This window comes from Desmodus rotundus, chromosome 7, assembly GCF_022682495.2.
Source record: "Desmodus rotundus isolate HL8 chromosome 7, HLdesRot8A.1, whole genome shotgun sequence".
In the NCBI taxonomy this organism is placed as follows: domain Eukaryota; kingdom Metazoa; phylum Chordata; class Mammalia; order Chiroptera; family Phyllostomidae; genus Desmodus; species Desmodus rotundus.
In genome coordinates, this window is record NC_071393.1 from 8,760,217 (window position 1) to 8,774,818 (window position 14,602).

At 58.5% G+C, this 14,602-nt stretch overlaps 1 protein-coding gene across 1 annotated transcript in view; it reads right to left on the bottom strand.

Annotated features, from left to right (window-relative positions):
• TESC (tescalcin) overlaps nucleotides 1-634 on the bottom strand; it is a 41,924-nt gene extending 41,290 nt beyond the window's left edge. Inside the window, exon 1 of the mRNA XM_024566950.3 lies at nucleotides 257-634. Within this exon, the coding sequence (XP_024422718.1) occupies nucleotides 257-314 (58 nt within the window). The 5' untranslated portion in view covers nucleotides 315-634. The remainder of the gene's footprint in view (nucleotides 1-256) is intronic.
• Nucleotides 635-14,602: the final 13,968 nt, after the last annotated feature.

Here is a 14,602-nt window from a genome sequence, read left to right on the forward strand (position 1 = left end):
GGTTCCTCGCTAACTTCGAGGGCACCCAGGCAGGATCAGTGGCCGCGGCACTTACTCAGCATCGCCGCAGCCTGCAAAGTGGCCGCGGGAGCCCATTGGAACGTGGGGGAGACTGAGGCGCAGAGGGCCGGCCAGCCCAAGGTCACAAAGCAGGCGGCACGAAGCCGGGAGGGCGGCGGTGGGCTGGGATTCCCCGTGAGAGCCTTCTGACGGTCCCGGCCGGTGTCCCCGCGCCCGTCCCCCGCGAGATACTCACAGCCGGTCTTGCCCACGAGCTCCCGCACCTCCTCGGACGCGGAGTGGGCAGCTCCCATGGTGCCCGCTGCGAGGGCCCCCTGGCGCGCGTCCCTCGGTTGGCGTCGACTGCGCAGCGGCCGGTCCGGCCTCGGGTTCAACTCGAGTCAGGACGCCGGGACCGGTCTGAGCCGCGGGTTCCGCGTGGGGCGGCAGCGCGGCCTCTTATAGCGGCGGACGGCGGCGCGCCGCGGTCCTAGCGCGCGCCGACTTCGCGCACTGCGGGGAGTGGGGAGCGCCCCGCCCCAGGGCCGGAACGGCCGGGAGCGAGGACCAAGGAGCCCACCTCCGAGGATCCTCAGTCGCGACAGCAGCGGCCTTGCGGGACGCGTCTGGCCCCTTCTGCACCTCTGCAGGCTCTGGAAAGAGGCAGGTGGGAGCAGAGTTGGGGAGTGAACGGAGGAGGGGCGGATCCCCGGGAGGTTTCCTTGACTACCCGCCACCCCCACCCCGGTTCCACCACGCATCCTCCCGGATCGCAGGAGGGAAACTCCCCTGGGACAGTGAAGGAGGGCAGCGAGCATTAATTAGCTCCGTGGTGAACAGCAATAAAGGATATAGCAATAGTAATCTACCTTGAACGGGCACCAGGTGCTTTGCTTGGCTTATTCCACGAAAGCCCCTCCCCCCCAGCACCTAATGAAGTGGACACACCCGCGTGCCAACCAGGAGGCCCAGCCTAGCCACACAGCACAGGAGTGGTGTGGGGAAGGGGGTCTCAAACTTTAGGAGCGATGCTCTGCACTCCCCCGCCCCCCATTCTGACTCAGGCAGGGCCCAGGAGGCTGCATTTCAAACTGCCAGAGATGCGATGCTGGTGGTCCCCAAATGAAAGGGAGAAGCTCTGAGTTAAGATGGCTTAAAGGGACCGGGTCTGTAACCAGGCTGGGCAGGGGCGGGGCAGGGGCGGGGCTGGGATAGGAGAGTAGGATGGCCAAGGGTGGGGGTGGGAGGCTGGTCCTGCCACGTGTCTGGCCAGGATTCCTTCTCCTGAAAACGGGGATAATGTAGTAAATGAGAGGTCCCATCAGAAGGGTCTGGCACGGGGCACAGCTCAAGGTGGTCTTTGTGGGATCACACCCCCTTTGCAGGTGAGAAACCAATTCTCAGAGAGGTCCCACAGGAGATCTGAAAACCAGTCATGGCTTCCCAGTTCTCAGGTTCAGGGCTCCAGGCGTGTTAGTGTCCTGGGCACCTGGCTCTTTGGTAGTGCTGGGGTGGGGGTCTCCCCGTACTTAGAGGGGCTGCCGGTAGCCCACCACAGGCCCAAGCCAAGGGTCAGTTGCCACTCTTTCCAGGGGCAGGGGTGCCTCTCAGAGCCACCAGGGGGCTCTGACACTGGCTAGAGCAGCAGAATCAGCCCCGTCTTGGTTGGAAATCCAGCTGCCCATAGGCTCCAGAGGGCTGGGCAGCTCCTGGAAAGTGCCTTTCAAAAGCCCCCTCGGGTGGTGCTGCAACCTAGCCAGGGGGGCAAGTGTTGGCTGTCGGGCCCCCACTGGCCTGAGCCCGCTGGACAGCTGACCTGGACACTGCATTTTCCATCAGAAGGAATCCAGAAACCCAGATGGGCTCTGGGGTCAGAAATGGGGATCCCAGGGCCCCTTGAGAATTACCCACAACTGCTGGGAACGATTTTATTCAGACTTAAAATATCACTTCCTGGAATGTTATATTAAATTATTCAAGAATTCAGTGATGGGGCTTTCTGCTGGGGACAGAGGCAAAGGCATCTCCTCCCTTTGGAGTGGTTGCTCCCAGAGGTAAAGACAGTGGAGGGGGTGGGGAATGAGGGTCCAGGGATGGTGCTCAGGGACAGTGAGGGGTTGCATGGCTTCCCTCTGCCCTTCAGGCAATCACAGAGAGGCCCCCCAGTGTGTGGGGTCAAGGGAGCCGGTCTCTATTCCCCCGCCTGTCTGTAGCGGCAACTTCATCTCAAGGCCCATTGGCTTCAGTCAGCTCCCAGACAAGCACTTACACTTGTTCCTTCTGCCTTCCCCTTCCTCCTGGCGTGGCCAGGGCTTCCTCTCCGCATCTCATCTCAGAGGGATCAGTTCCTCCCAGACGCCCTCCCAGGGTCCCCACACGCTCTCCTGGGTCTGCGGCCAAACAAGCCACCTTAGCCCAGAGGAGGCTGGAGCGGGGTGACCGAGGGGGAGTCTCTCCTGATGGAGGGGTGAGGAAAAATACTCAGGAGCTCCTTGTGGCAGCAGGAAGGTGCACAGGCCCAGGCACAACCTGTGAGTTCCTACCTTCCTTCCTTCCTCCACTGATTCACCGCACATTTATGGAGGACCTGTTCAGGGCTCTGGCTGGATCCAGGAGCCACACTTCCGCTCCCAGGGAAGTGACACTGGGGACACTGACACAGGGGAGATGACCACGGAGGGGGGTAAAAAAAGGGCCTTTGGAGACTTTGTTATCCCCTAAGCTGAGCTTTGAGAAGTCTGTGATTGTCCCCAACTGTGGTCCCAAAGGGACAGACCAAAGACAATACTGGGTGGACAGACATAAGTGGGAGTTTTGGGCGCTCCACCCTCTGCCTGGGCTTTGTCCCCTTCTCTGGCAGAGAAGCACACCCGGCAGGGGCTCCCTGCACACAAAGCCCGCCTGCGCTCTTCCAGGACGTCACAGCTTTAATTCAATCTTACCCACGGCTCTGCTGGCGTCACCAAGGATGTCTGGAGTTTCGCAGGGGGTCTGGCTGGGCTGATTGGATCTGTTGTCTGGAGCCCTGGATGAGGGACACCCGTGTGGTGATCTTCATCCTCCTCACACAGCATGACCTTCCGAGGGCTGGGAAACACTTCAGTCACCAGGCAACTGTATCTCTTCTCCCGCAGGAGCTGATTAAAAACTGTGGCCATGATGAGAATGGCTGGTGCCTGTGAGGCCTTAATGGGCGGCCGAGCCCAGGTTATCTCCCACCTGCCCCTCCTGGATGGCTACTAACCACACTTGCGCAAGTGACTTCACCTCCCTGGGCCTCAGTTTCCCCATCTGTAAAAAGGCAACGGCAGTGGTGGTCGTGAGTGCTTACCTGATGGGGTAAGAGCTCGCCGTGGTGCGCTGGTAAACAGGCTGTGGAAAAGGGGAGGGGAGCCGGATTCAAAACTAACATTTGTTAGTTTATTTTCTGGTATAAATACGCCCACTGTGGTCAATTTCAAGCTCTCAAGAGTTAAACAATTTGGGCTTGCAAAATTCCTGAATATTTAATGCATTGCTCTTACAAGCAGCCTGACGACTGCAGTAGGATATTGTCTTTATTCATTCATTCATTCACTCATTCATTCATTCACTCACTCGCTCACTCACACCTTAGTGCCAGGAATTCAGACACTGCAGGGATCCCGGAGGCTGGACGGAAAGAGACAGGAGCCGACCATCACCAAGGGCACACTAGTGGGGACCAGCTGCTGCCGGAGCCCCGCGGGGCTGTTTCATGGATGGGAAACCAAGGTGTTTTGGAAGCAGCCATAAACCCGAATCAGTGCAGGTGTGAAGCTGGGTAAATGGATGTTTCTAGTATTCACTGGGCTCCCCATCCCTCTGATCTCTGAGCTTGGGGGTGTTTCCAAGGCTTGGCAGGGTTCTGGGAGCAACAAGACACTTTCAATCTTTAGGCCACTGACTCGGAGAAATTCAGAGGGACTCGAAGTGCTATCGCGCTTAGCCTGTGATTTAGAGAGGACCACACCCAAACCACCTCAAACAATAGGGATTAGTGAGAGATGCCCATTAAGCACATCCAGGGAGGGGAATGGAAGCGGGGAGGGTGGCCCAGCCAGCGTCTGGGCGTGGTCTTTCTCCTACGCTCCTTCAGGCCCTCAAGCTCTCTCCTAGTTCCAGGTCTTTTGGTTGTAACAAGAATGCAGTCGGGGAAGAATCACCCCCAATTTGCATTTTGAATTAACATGATCTTTTAAAGAACACTTTCTCACCCAAGGCACCTGGTGTTTTAAGCTAACCTTGGGAGACAGCGTGTTGCAGGAGACACATTGAGATCTGGGTTGGATGGGCTCTGCCCTTCCTGGCTGGGCGCCCTTGGGTCGGCCACTTTGCTGCTCTGAACCTTGATGTCCTCATCTGTATAATGGGTCCACACTCCCTTCTTTCTAAAGAGGACTCAGCAGGGGCAGAATGGCTGGCAGAGGGAAAAGATCCAGGACTGAACAGCCAGCCTGTCTCTCCTTTTCCCTCAAGCCCTCCCTTCCCCACAATACCCGGTGAGACAGACAAACCGAACTCACCTTTGAACCTCTGCCCAGCGCCTACTTCTGAGGAAATCACGTCCCATCTTGGGAGCATGATTTCTGCAAGGGGATTTTAGAATTGTCCTGCCCATCCCATCATAGCCACCAGCATCTCTGTCTTGACCCAGACCACAGAAGGAGGGACACAGACCCTCGGGAGGTAGGGCTGACCCCCTAAAAATAGGAGACGGGGGCTCCTTGGGGAGGGCAGCTTGAGTACGTTTTTCTATTATTCATACAATTATAAATAGGGACCTATTACTGGAGCCGGCAGGGGGCAGATAGAAGCTTGTCCTTGGATGGGCTTCAAACTCAGCATTGTTGTCCAAGAAGCACACTCACCGGAGCAGCCGGAGGAGGTGGCAGGAACCCAGACTCCATTTTGACTTCGCCATGGAGCAGTGGGCAGATTTTGTGGCAGGGAGTGGGCCGGAGAAGGAAACAGTGGTCATCAGTATTTGGAGGGGCTCCAGGAGGGGTTACTCTCATATGCTCACTACCTGTGGTGCGGGGAGAGGCATCCTACACCGTAAGTAGCAGTGTATGGAAGTTAGGTTAACGGCCCCGAAGATGTCCCTGTCCTAATCCCCAGGACTTGTGACCATGTTCCATCTCCCAGAAGAGAGAGTTAATGTTGAAAAGCAGCTGACCTTGAGATGGGGGGGAGGCACCCTGGATTATCGGGTGGGTCCAATGTCATCCCAAGGGTCCTTATTTGTGAAAGAGGAAAGCAGGAGGGGAAGAGTCAAGAGTGACGTGACAGATGTGGCCAAGTGTCTACAGGCCATTGTGGGCTTTGAATTGGAGAAGGGGCCACAAGCCAAGGAATGCGGTGGCTTCTAGAAGCAAGAAAATGCAAGGGAATGAATTGTCCCCTGGAGCCTCCAGAAGGGATGTGGCCCTGCTGACACCTTGACATTAGCCCAGGGAGACCCACTTCAGACTTCGGACTCCCAAAACTGCGAGTTAACGTATTTGTGTTGTTTTAACCACCAAATTTGTGGTCCCGTCACGGCAGCCGTAAGAGACTAATGCAGGCCCGTTTGCCCTTGGAAAGGCCCAGTGCCCGGGAAAAGGTGTTGACCAGACTTCCGAGAGGGCTGGTCCTTGCAGTTCTGTGTGCGAGCAAATCTCCTGGGCTTCTAAGGAAACCCGGACTCCTGGGGCGTCTCCCCGTTCTGGCCCAGGAGGCTCGTGCGTCTGCAGGGGGAACTCCTGGTGCAGACGGCCTTTTTGCAGGTAAGTACATCGAGATGCAGTTCGCATACCATGCGTCTTCCCCATTGAGAGTGTGCCGCTCGACGGCTTTCAGTGTCTTCACAGAGTTGTGCAGCCCTCACCACAGTCAATTCTGGAGCATTGTCACTGTCACTAAAGAAACTCTACGCCCTTTACCTATTCCCCCTCGAACCCCTTTCTCTCTGGCCCCAAATACCACTCGTCTGCTTCCTGTGTCTATGGATGTGCCTATTCCGGACACGTCATGTAAATGGAATCAGACATACGTGATCTTTTGTGACTGGCTCCTTTCCCTTAACCTGCTGTTTTCAGGGTTCAGCCATGGGGCCGCGTGAATCAGTATTTCACTGCTTTTCAAGGCTGAATAGTATTCCTTGGTCTGGAGAGACCACACCTGGTTCATCCATTCACCTGTGTGCAGACATTCGGGCGTCTCTGTCCTTTGGCTCTCGTGGCTGCTGCTGCTACAGCCACTGGTGTCCAGGGACCTGTTGGGTGTCCCTGGGACGGCCACGCTCTGAGACAGGAAGACGCAGTGGCCTGCTTGCCGTTCTCCCTTCTACACATATTGCCTCCAAAGCAGGGGTTGGGGCAGTGAGCAGAGGGAACTACCAGAGAGGGGGGCTGTCTATGTAACCCCATGGCTTTCCTTAAAGCATGTCATTGGGCCATCACGGCCACATGGTAGGTGACTGGGCAGTTTGGCCTTCCTGTTTTAGAGATGCGGAAACTGAAGCTGAGAGGGGCTCCTGTCACGTGCTTGAGTCCACACGGTCCGTAGGCAGCAGAGCCCTGACCCACGAACCAGTGATTCCTGTTGCCGGTGTCTGTCTCCCCTGGAAGTTACAGGGCTGGTGCACGCACACACACACACACACACGAAGGAAGAAAATGGAAAATCTACTTCTTCCACCTGCTGAAGCAGTTTGCCATAATTTTGCTCTGCTGCTGGGTAGTGACCCAGGGGCAGCCCCGAGCTCAGCGCGGAGCACAGTCTGTATTATATTCTGTCCTTGGGTCCCGGGACCACACTGGCGGTGCGCACTCTTCACAGCCCTTTTGAAGAACAAGGAACTGAGAGCTCAGGGAGGAGGCACCAGGGTCACAGCTCTTGGCTGGCCCTCAGGTGATTCTTAAACAGGTTTGTATAAGTGGGGAGGGGGCAGGAATGTGCTCTTGTAATGGGGATCCCAATGGTTTCTGATGCAGGTCATCTGAGGACCACACACGAAGAAACCTGTACCCCCATATGTCTGGGGCATAGGATGGGGGCTGGGTGTGCTCACATGATACCCCTTCAGCAACCCCCCAAAACCCTTTGGTGAGGGGCGTGGCAGGCTGGCGTCTAGGACTGTGCAGCAGGTGTTACGGGTCCTTTGTACTGACGCATGACCTCTTGTGGCCTGGCTGTCCCAGTGTGGACCTGCAGGAACGGAGTCCACAATCGGGTGCAGGGAGGGAGGCCCTTTTCCAAAGGGCCACCTCTGGCCCTAAATGGGCATAGGCCATGAGGAAACTCAGGTTCTGGCACATTCTCTGCCACTACTGACTGTCCCCCTGGCTGCCTGGCCTTCGGGCAGGCCCCACTGCCAGGATGCAGCAGGTGGCAGCTCTGGGATTGGATGGCGAGCCAGCCACCCGGGGGATAAGTGGGCGGTCGTCGGCAGGGCAGTGCCGCTGGCCTGGCTCAGCTAAGCACAGCAGAGTCTTCCCTTCCCACCTCCCTTCACTCCTGGGGTGGCGGCAGGTACTGGCATGCTGAGGTGGGGGTCCTGGGGGCGGGATGATAACTATACGCTGAGGTTCAGAGATGTTGCAGTGGGTAATTTGGGGCTTACCAAAGAGAGCAGGCAGCAGACACCTACTATTTGGGCGAGCTCAGGCACAGTGGCATGGGTTTCGGCAGGCCTAGGTGACAGTGCAGGTGGGTCCTGGAGGGTTAGGGACAGTGGAGTACAGAGGCAGACAGCCCTGGGGGCACTGGGGGCAATAGGCTGGCAGACCAGGCGGCACTGGAGGTAATAGGCAGGCAGGCCGAGGGGCAGTGGACAACGGGCAGGCAGGGCTGGGGCCAGTGCAGGGAGGAGTTGGGCAAGCCTGAGAGGGAATGGAGGTAATAGGTGGGCAGGACTAGGGGGGCAGTGGGGTATGATTGGACAGGCCTGGGGTAAGTGGGCATAATAGAAGGCAGAACAAGGAGCACTGGAGGTAATAGGCCTGGAACCTGGGGGCAGAGGCGGCAATGAGCAGGTAGGCTTGGGGATATTTGGAGGTAATATGGGGCAGGTCTGGAGGCAGTGGAGGTTGGCAGTGGACAACCTTGGGGAACAAAGGATTCAGGAAGAAAGTAGGGCTAGGGGCAGGGGAGGTAACAGGAAGGCAGATCTGGGGGACAGGGGAGGTAATAGGTGGGCAGGCCTGGTGGTCAGGGGAGGTAATAGGTGGGCAGGCCTGGTGGTCAGGGGAGGTAATAGGTGGGCAGGCCTGGGGGCATGGGAGGTAATAGGTGGGCAGGCCTGGTGGTCAGGGGAGGTAATAGGTGGGCAGGCCTGGTGGTCAGGGGAGGTAATAGGTGGGCAGGCCTGGGGGCATGGGAGGTAATAGGTGGGCAGGCCTGGGGGCATGGGAGGTAATAGGTGGGCAGGCCTGGTGGTCAGGGGAGGTAATAGGTGGGCAGGCCTGGTGGTCAGGGGAGGTAATAGGTGGGCAGGCCTGGGGGCATGGGAGGTAATAGGTGGGCAGGCCTGGGGGCATGGGAGGTAATAGGTGAGCAGTGCTGGGGGGCAAGGGTGGTAATAGGTAGGCAGGCCTCTGGGCAAGGGAGGAAATAGCTGGACAGGCCTGGTGGTCATGGGATATAATAGGTGGGCAGGGGATGTAATACGTGCACAGGCCTGGTGGTTGGGGGTGGTGATAGTTGTACAGGCCTCGGGGGCAGCAGAGTTAATAGCTGGTTAGGTCTGATGGCCAGGGCAGGTAATAGGTGCCCCAGCCTGATGGGCAGGGGAGGTAATACGTGGTCAGGCCTGTGGGCAGGGGAGGAAATAAGTGTGCAGGCCTTGTGGGTGAGGGAGGTAATAGGTGAGCAGATCTGTGGGCAGGGGAGGTAATAGGTGCTCTGGGCTAGGGGAAGGGGAGGTACCAGGTAGGCAGGCCTCTGGGCAGGGGAGGTAGTAGGTGGTTAGGCCTGTGGGCAGGGGAGGTAATAGGTGTGGGCAGGCCTGGGGGCAAGGGTAGTAATAGGTGGGCAGGCCTGGGGGCATGGGAGGTAATAGGTGGGCTTGGCTGGTGGGCAGGGGAGGTAATAGGTGGGCAGGCCTGGGGGTAAGGGAGGGAATAGGTGGGCAGGGCTGGGGGTAGGGGAGGGAATAGGCGGGCAGGCCTATTGGTAGGGGATGTAATAGATGGGCTGGGCTGGGGACAGGGGTGGTACGAGGTAGGTAGACCTGTTGGGCTGGAAATTTAATAGCCTGGGAAGCCTGGGGGGCTGGGGACTAATGGGTTGGGGGTCGGCCAGGGGGCGTGAGTGTGCAGGCCCAGGAGGCAGTGGATTTAAGAGATGGGCACCAGGGCTGTGGCAGTAATAGGCTGGCAGGACTGGGCAGCAGTGGAGGTAGGAGCTGGCCATGCCTTGGGGGGCAGAGGCAGTAGGATGGGGGAGCCCTGGGGGTCAGTGAAGGTAATAGGCAGTGTGGCGCAGGGGGTGTGGAGTTGGTAGCTGGTGAGCCCGGCCTGGCCGTGCTGACTCAGCAGAGCTCAGGCCCTCCTCCTCCTGACTCTGCAGTCAGCTAAGTCCACCCTCGGCCACTCTGAGCACCTGCCTGGGCTGGCTAGGAAAGCAGGGGTGGGAAGTGGTCCCCACTCTCCCCTCCATGAAGAAAGGAGTGGGTGTGAAGGTGAAGGCAGGAGGCCCTTCACTAGGGTGGGGGGGGATCGCTTTAGGGGCTTCTGAGTCACTGACCTCCTGTAGAGGCAGGTGAACACCAGGACAGAGTTCCTTGTATGAGCCTGGAGGGGCCTGCCCGGCTGGGGGAAAAACCCAGAGAGGGGGCGCTCTCCTTCTCTGCATTGTGTCAGGTGGGAGTCACGTGCTGGGGCTCCGGGAGGGCTGAAGAGCCCCTCAGAATCGGCTAGCTCTACCTTCTCATTTTCACCTGGGCTGCCGGAACTCAGAGGGTCAAGGTCATGCATGCAGCAAGGAGAAGGCTTGCTGGACTGGGCTAGAGTATGTCCCGAGTCTCAGAGCAGGAGGGGCCCTGGGCAGGGGGTGTGGAGGGGCAGGGACCCTCCAAGGCTGTTCCCCAGCCATTTATGCCAGGGCCTCTTGCAGTGCTGTTTGAAAATGCAAGCCACGGTGGCCTACGGACCCAGTCACGGCTGGGGGGGGGCGGGGGGGGAGAGCTTGGAGACCCGGGCTGAGGTTCTGTCTTTGGCCTTGGACAGTTACCCCCTCGAATCCTTGTCTCCAACTGTAAAATGGGAACTTGAGACTTTATGTCAAGTGCTTACACAGTGGAGGCCCATGGAGGGTAGGTACTCTGTCACCAGCGGCTCAGACTCTGGTCACCTGACTAGGTGGGGCACAGCCCCATGGTCTGGCACCGGCGGAAGTGCCTGGGGGGCAGTCTCAGAGGGAAGCTGCGCTCCCCTTGGGACGACGGGGCTATTTGGTGCCTGTCCCTCAGCCTGTCCGAGCACAGACCAACCCAAAGGGGCCACGCTTCACAGCTTCTGTGCAACCCGGCCTCCAGCCCAGCCACACGGGGTAGAGAGGGCCTGTCACTTTCTGGGGAGAGGAGGGCAGGTGCAGACAGCAGTGAGCTCAGCACGGAGGGCCCCTGTGGGCTTGGGGGTCAGGGTGCACAGTAGAGTGCATGCTGGGGAGGGCCCCAGGAGGGCAGGAGGCATCCCTCCCAGGGGACCTTGGTCACCAGGGTGGCCAAGGCACTGGGGCTGCCCTGAAATATCTGGGGGGACTTGGTGGGCTCAGATCTTGCAGTGCGCATGTGAGGGCTGATTGGCCGGGACCCTCCAAAGATGAGTGATGAAGCCCGGGGGTTGGAGGACAGACAGCACAGTCCCCTGACCTTGGCCTATAAAGCGCGGCAGAAGGGGGATGAGCTGTTATCTCCTGGCCGGGAAGGTGCAGACAGAAGACCTGCCTTGGACTGGCTTCTTGACATTCAGAAGTCAAGAACGGAATGTTCTCTGGAGGTGCATATATGGAGTTAGCGGCAGCACGTGGGCTCAAGTCTCTCTGGAGAGGACTTGAGAAGTGTGGGTGGCCCTCTGGCTCCAGAGGAAGAGGAGGAGAGGGGGAGAGGTGGGAAGAGAGGAAGCGGTGCTGGGGGAGGGGGTTCAGCCCAGGCCCACTCGAACCACCTGGGAGCTTGTGGAACTCCTAAAGCCAGACCACACCCCAGGCCCAGTGAATGGGCTGGGGCACATGTCAGTGTGATTTTCCCCAGGTGGCTCCAATGCACCCTCACGTGTGAGAGCCACTGCCTCCACCCAGCTGTGAGTGGGGCCCCCGGGGAGCCCTGGAAGCAAAGCGTTCCTGTGAGGCCTGTCTGTCCCAGGCCTTCGGAGGCAGAATCCCTGTGAGCTGAGGCCCAGGCGTCTTGTGTTTTCGAGAAGGTGCCTCCTGGGTGGAGAATCACAGGCCATGCCTGGTGGTGGGACTCCTCTGCCACCTGCTATCACCATGCAGGGGCGTTTTCTTGGAGGGTGCGGGAAGTGTGGCCTTGAGCTGAGCCCAGGCTCTGGGCAGCAGTGCTGAAAGTCATAGCTCATTAACCCCTTACCCCAGAGACCAGGCACATCAGTCTTGAGGGCGGCGAAGCCAGTGGGATGGCTCATGGGTGGCGTCGCCGAACTGCTTCTCCTCGGCCGCCAGTCGCCTCCCCTCTGCCTCTTTGGCCTGCCAGAGCGTTTGGGGCCACTCTGTGCAGGGACAGTCCGGGTAAAGGGAACATTAGGGTCTGGGGAGAATGTCAACCTGACCTTGGGCACGTTGTTTCTCTTCTCTGGCCTTTGTCCTTCCTTGAAAACAAAGTGCGTGGGTGAACGCGAGTCGGTCGTGATCGGTTTCTAAAAGGTGGCCAGGTGTCAGGAGGCAAAACCACGCTGTAGAAAGGGGGCGACGGCGGCCGAGGGGGCTGTTTCGCGGAGCCAGGGTGCAAGGTCAAAATCATATGCAGCCACAGTTACCCTCCAAACGCCCTCAGTGACAGTCGAGTAGGGTCCCCCGGCTCTACGCACACGACCCTGCGTAGTAAATGGGAACGACACATACGTGCAACCACCCAGTAACACGCCGGGTATGCGGTGCGCTTGAGCACCTGCACACAGCAAGATGCTGTTTACAGCGGTGTTTTCAATTAACCCACTTAAACCGTCCCCGTTCCCTTTTCTCTTGCCCCTCCCTCTAGCCCTTGCAGCGTCTCTGCTGAGAGCTCCCAGCTGTGGGCAGGAACCACAGTTCAACTGTTTGACTTCACCTTTGTATTCTCTCCCCAGCACTTATTTTTCACTTCAGAGTCAGTGGCTGCCTGCTGGGGCTTTGGGCAAGTGCCACTGGCGTTCTCCTTCCCTTAGATCTGGGAGTTCCAAAACTGGGGTGCGTTTACGAGTCCCCCCGTGGGCGGGAGTGCAGCGGGTGCAGTGAGGGTTGGTCCACACTTGTTGGAGGCCCCAGGGAACGATGAGGCAGGGGTGGTCAGGACAGAGGTACCTATCTTCCCTCACTGTCGGGGGCAGGGTTGGGAGCAGGATGTAAGTCCCAGAGGTGGCCTGGCACCTGCCTGCCCCTCCACGGCTGACCTCTGCTCTTTGTCCTGGTCCCACTGGTCGGGCCGGATGGCCAGCATTCAGCAAACAGTGGGACGGCAGGGAAGGGAGGAGACAGATGAGAAACCTCTGGACTGAAGATGCAGCCTGATCACCTTGGGGGTCACCTGGGCCCCTCCCTGCACCTTCACCAAGGTCCCGGCTCGGTGCAGCCTTCCAGGAGGAAGGGGTGAGCCTGCTGGCTGCTGCTGCTGAGCTGGAGAAAACCCACGTCCCCCCAGATTGCCACCGCTGCCGGCTGGGAGGGAGGGGCTGCGGCTCTGATGTCACCAGAAAGCGGCTCCTGTCAGGCCTCAGAAGCTATTCTTAGTCTGGAGAACATACCTCGCTCGGCCTGGTAGAAGTCTCTAGACTTCAGCAGGCTTTTTATAAATAACTTAGAAACTCGTCATGTGCTGGCAGCTGGTTAAGTACTTATTTCTTTTAGGCAAGATGTTCAAAGAGTCTCGGTGGGGGGCACACCCTCCCTCCCTGGTGGACCTTGTAAATATTCTTATAATAACAGCAACAATCACGTCCACCAACTGAACTGACCTGCCGCCCTGAAATGAGGTCCCTTCCATAAGGACAGCTAACAGTGGGCATTCCGTGTTGCGCTGGCATTAAATCCTGAGCCATTTCGGAAGCAGTTCCCATGTAGCTGAAGGACCTGGGTTCAAATTCTGCCTCTGCCACGTTCTGGTCATGTGACCTCGGGGCAGTCCCATTGCTTCTCTTTGCCTCTCTGTGGAACTGAAACACAGTTCCGAACGCCTACAGCAGCACCGGCGAGCCCCTGAGGGTCAGCGCTGCCCACGGTGGAGGGAGAGGCACTCTCTGCGGAGGTGCCTGTCTCCCCAGTCACCCACAAAACATGGAGACCCCACCTCCAGGTTAAATGACTTGCTCAGGCTCAGTAAGAGAAGCCGTATTTGAACCTGTGTCTGTTCCATGTGAAGCGCTGCTGCCCCCTAGGGCACGGGGCGGGAATCAGACTCATCACAAGCCTCTTAGCAACGGTGAACCTGTGACCACCTGGGAAACCAGCGCCACACCACCTCATGGTGGGAGGGGATGGGGGACGTCCTCCACCATCCGTTTCTTTTGCCTTGAGACCTGAGGCGACTCAGTGTCCCCTGGCTGGCCTCAGTTCCTTCACCTACGAAATGGGTTGGCAGTAACAGCATGCACCCTGCCGAGCAGCATAAGGATGAAATGACGTAGCGTTTTCAAGGCACCAGCCCACCATCAGGGTGGGTGCCACCTTCACCCCCTGGACAAGGCAGCCCCTTCCCAGGGCCATGGACTTCCGGGACCTGCCGAGGCCAGAACGCCCCCATCTTCCTCCGGGTCTCCCTACAGATCTTCACCTTTGGCACAGGTCCTAGGGACCTGCCTGGCTTGTTTCCGTGTAAACCTCTCTCTACGTGGATGTTGAGGCTCAGCTGCTGTCCTCGCTGGGAGCAGGTCCCCGGGAAATTGGAGAAGCTCCCCACACACCCACCCACTCCCAGGCCCCCAGAACCTCACTGTGCGGTGACGCACCAGCTGGTGACTTGATCTGGGTGTTTCCTGCGTGTTTGCATGTCTGTGATGGAACACCACACCTGGCTGAGCACACAGCAGGGACGCGGCCTCTGCGGGCTCCAGGAGAGAGTGGGATGAGCCCCGGGGTGCAGCCTCTCCCTGGCCCCCTCCAGGCTGGTGACTCTCAGTTATCAAGGGGCTGCTCACCCAGTTTCTGGCCCCCCCACCCCTTGCTGGGCCCTCACCAGGAGATGGAAGAGAAGGTGCCCAAATGCGATTCACTGAATGGGGGCGGGGCGGAGGAGACACAGAGCCCACTTAATGTTTCACTTATCAACGACAGTGACTTCCCCTCACAACGTTCCCTTCTCCTGTCGGCTCGCCCTCCAAAGACCAGTTTTAAATTCTTGCTGGGAGACCCTTCCCAGCTTCCTGGACTCCCACCAACCTTCCCCTTCTTC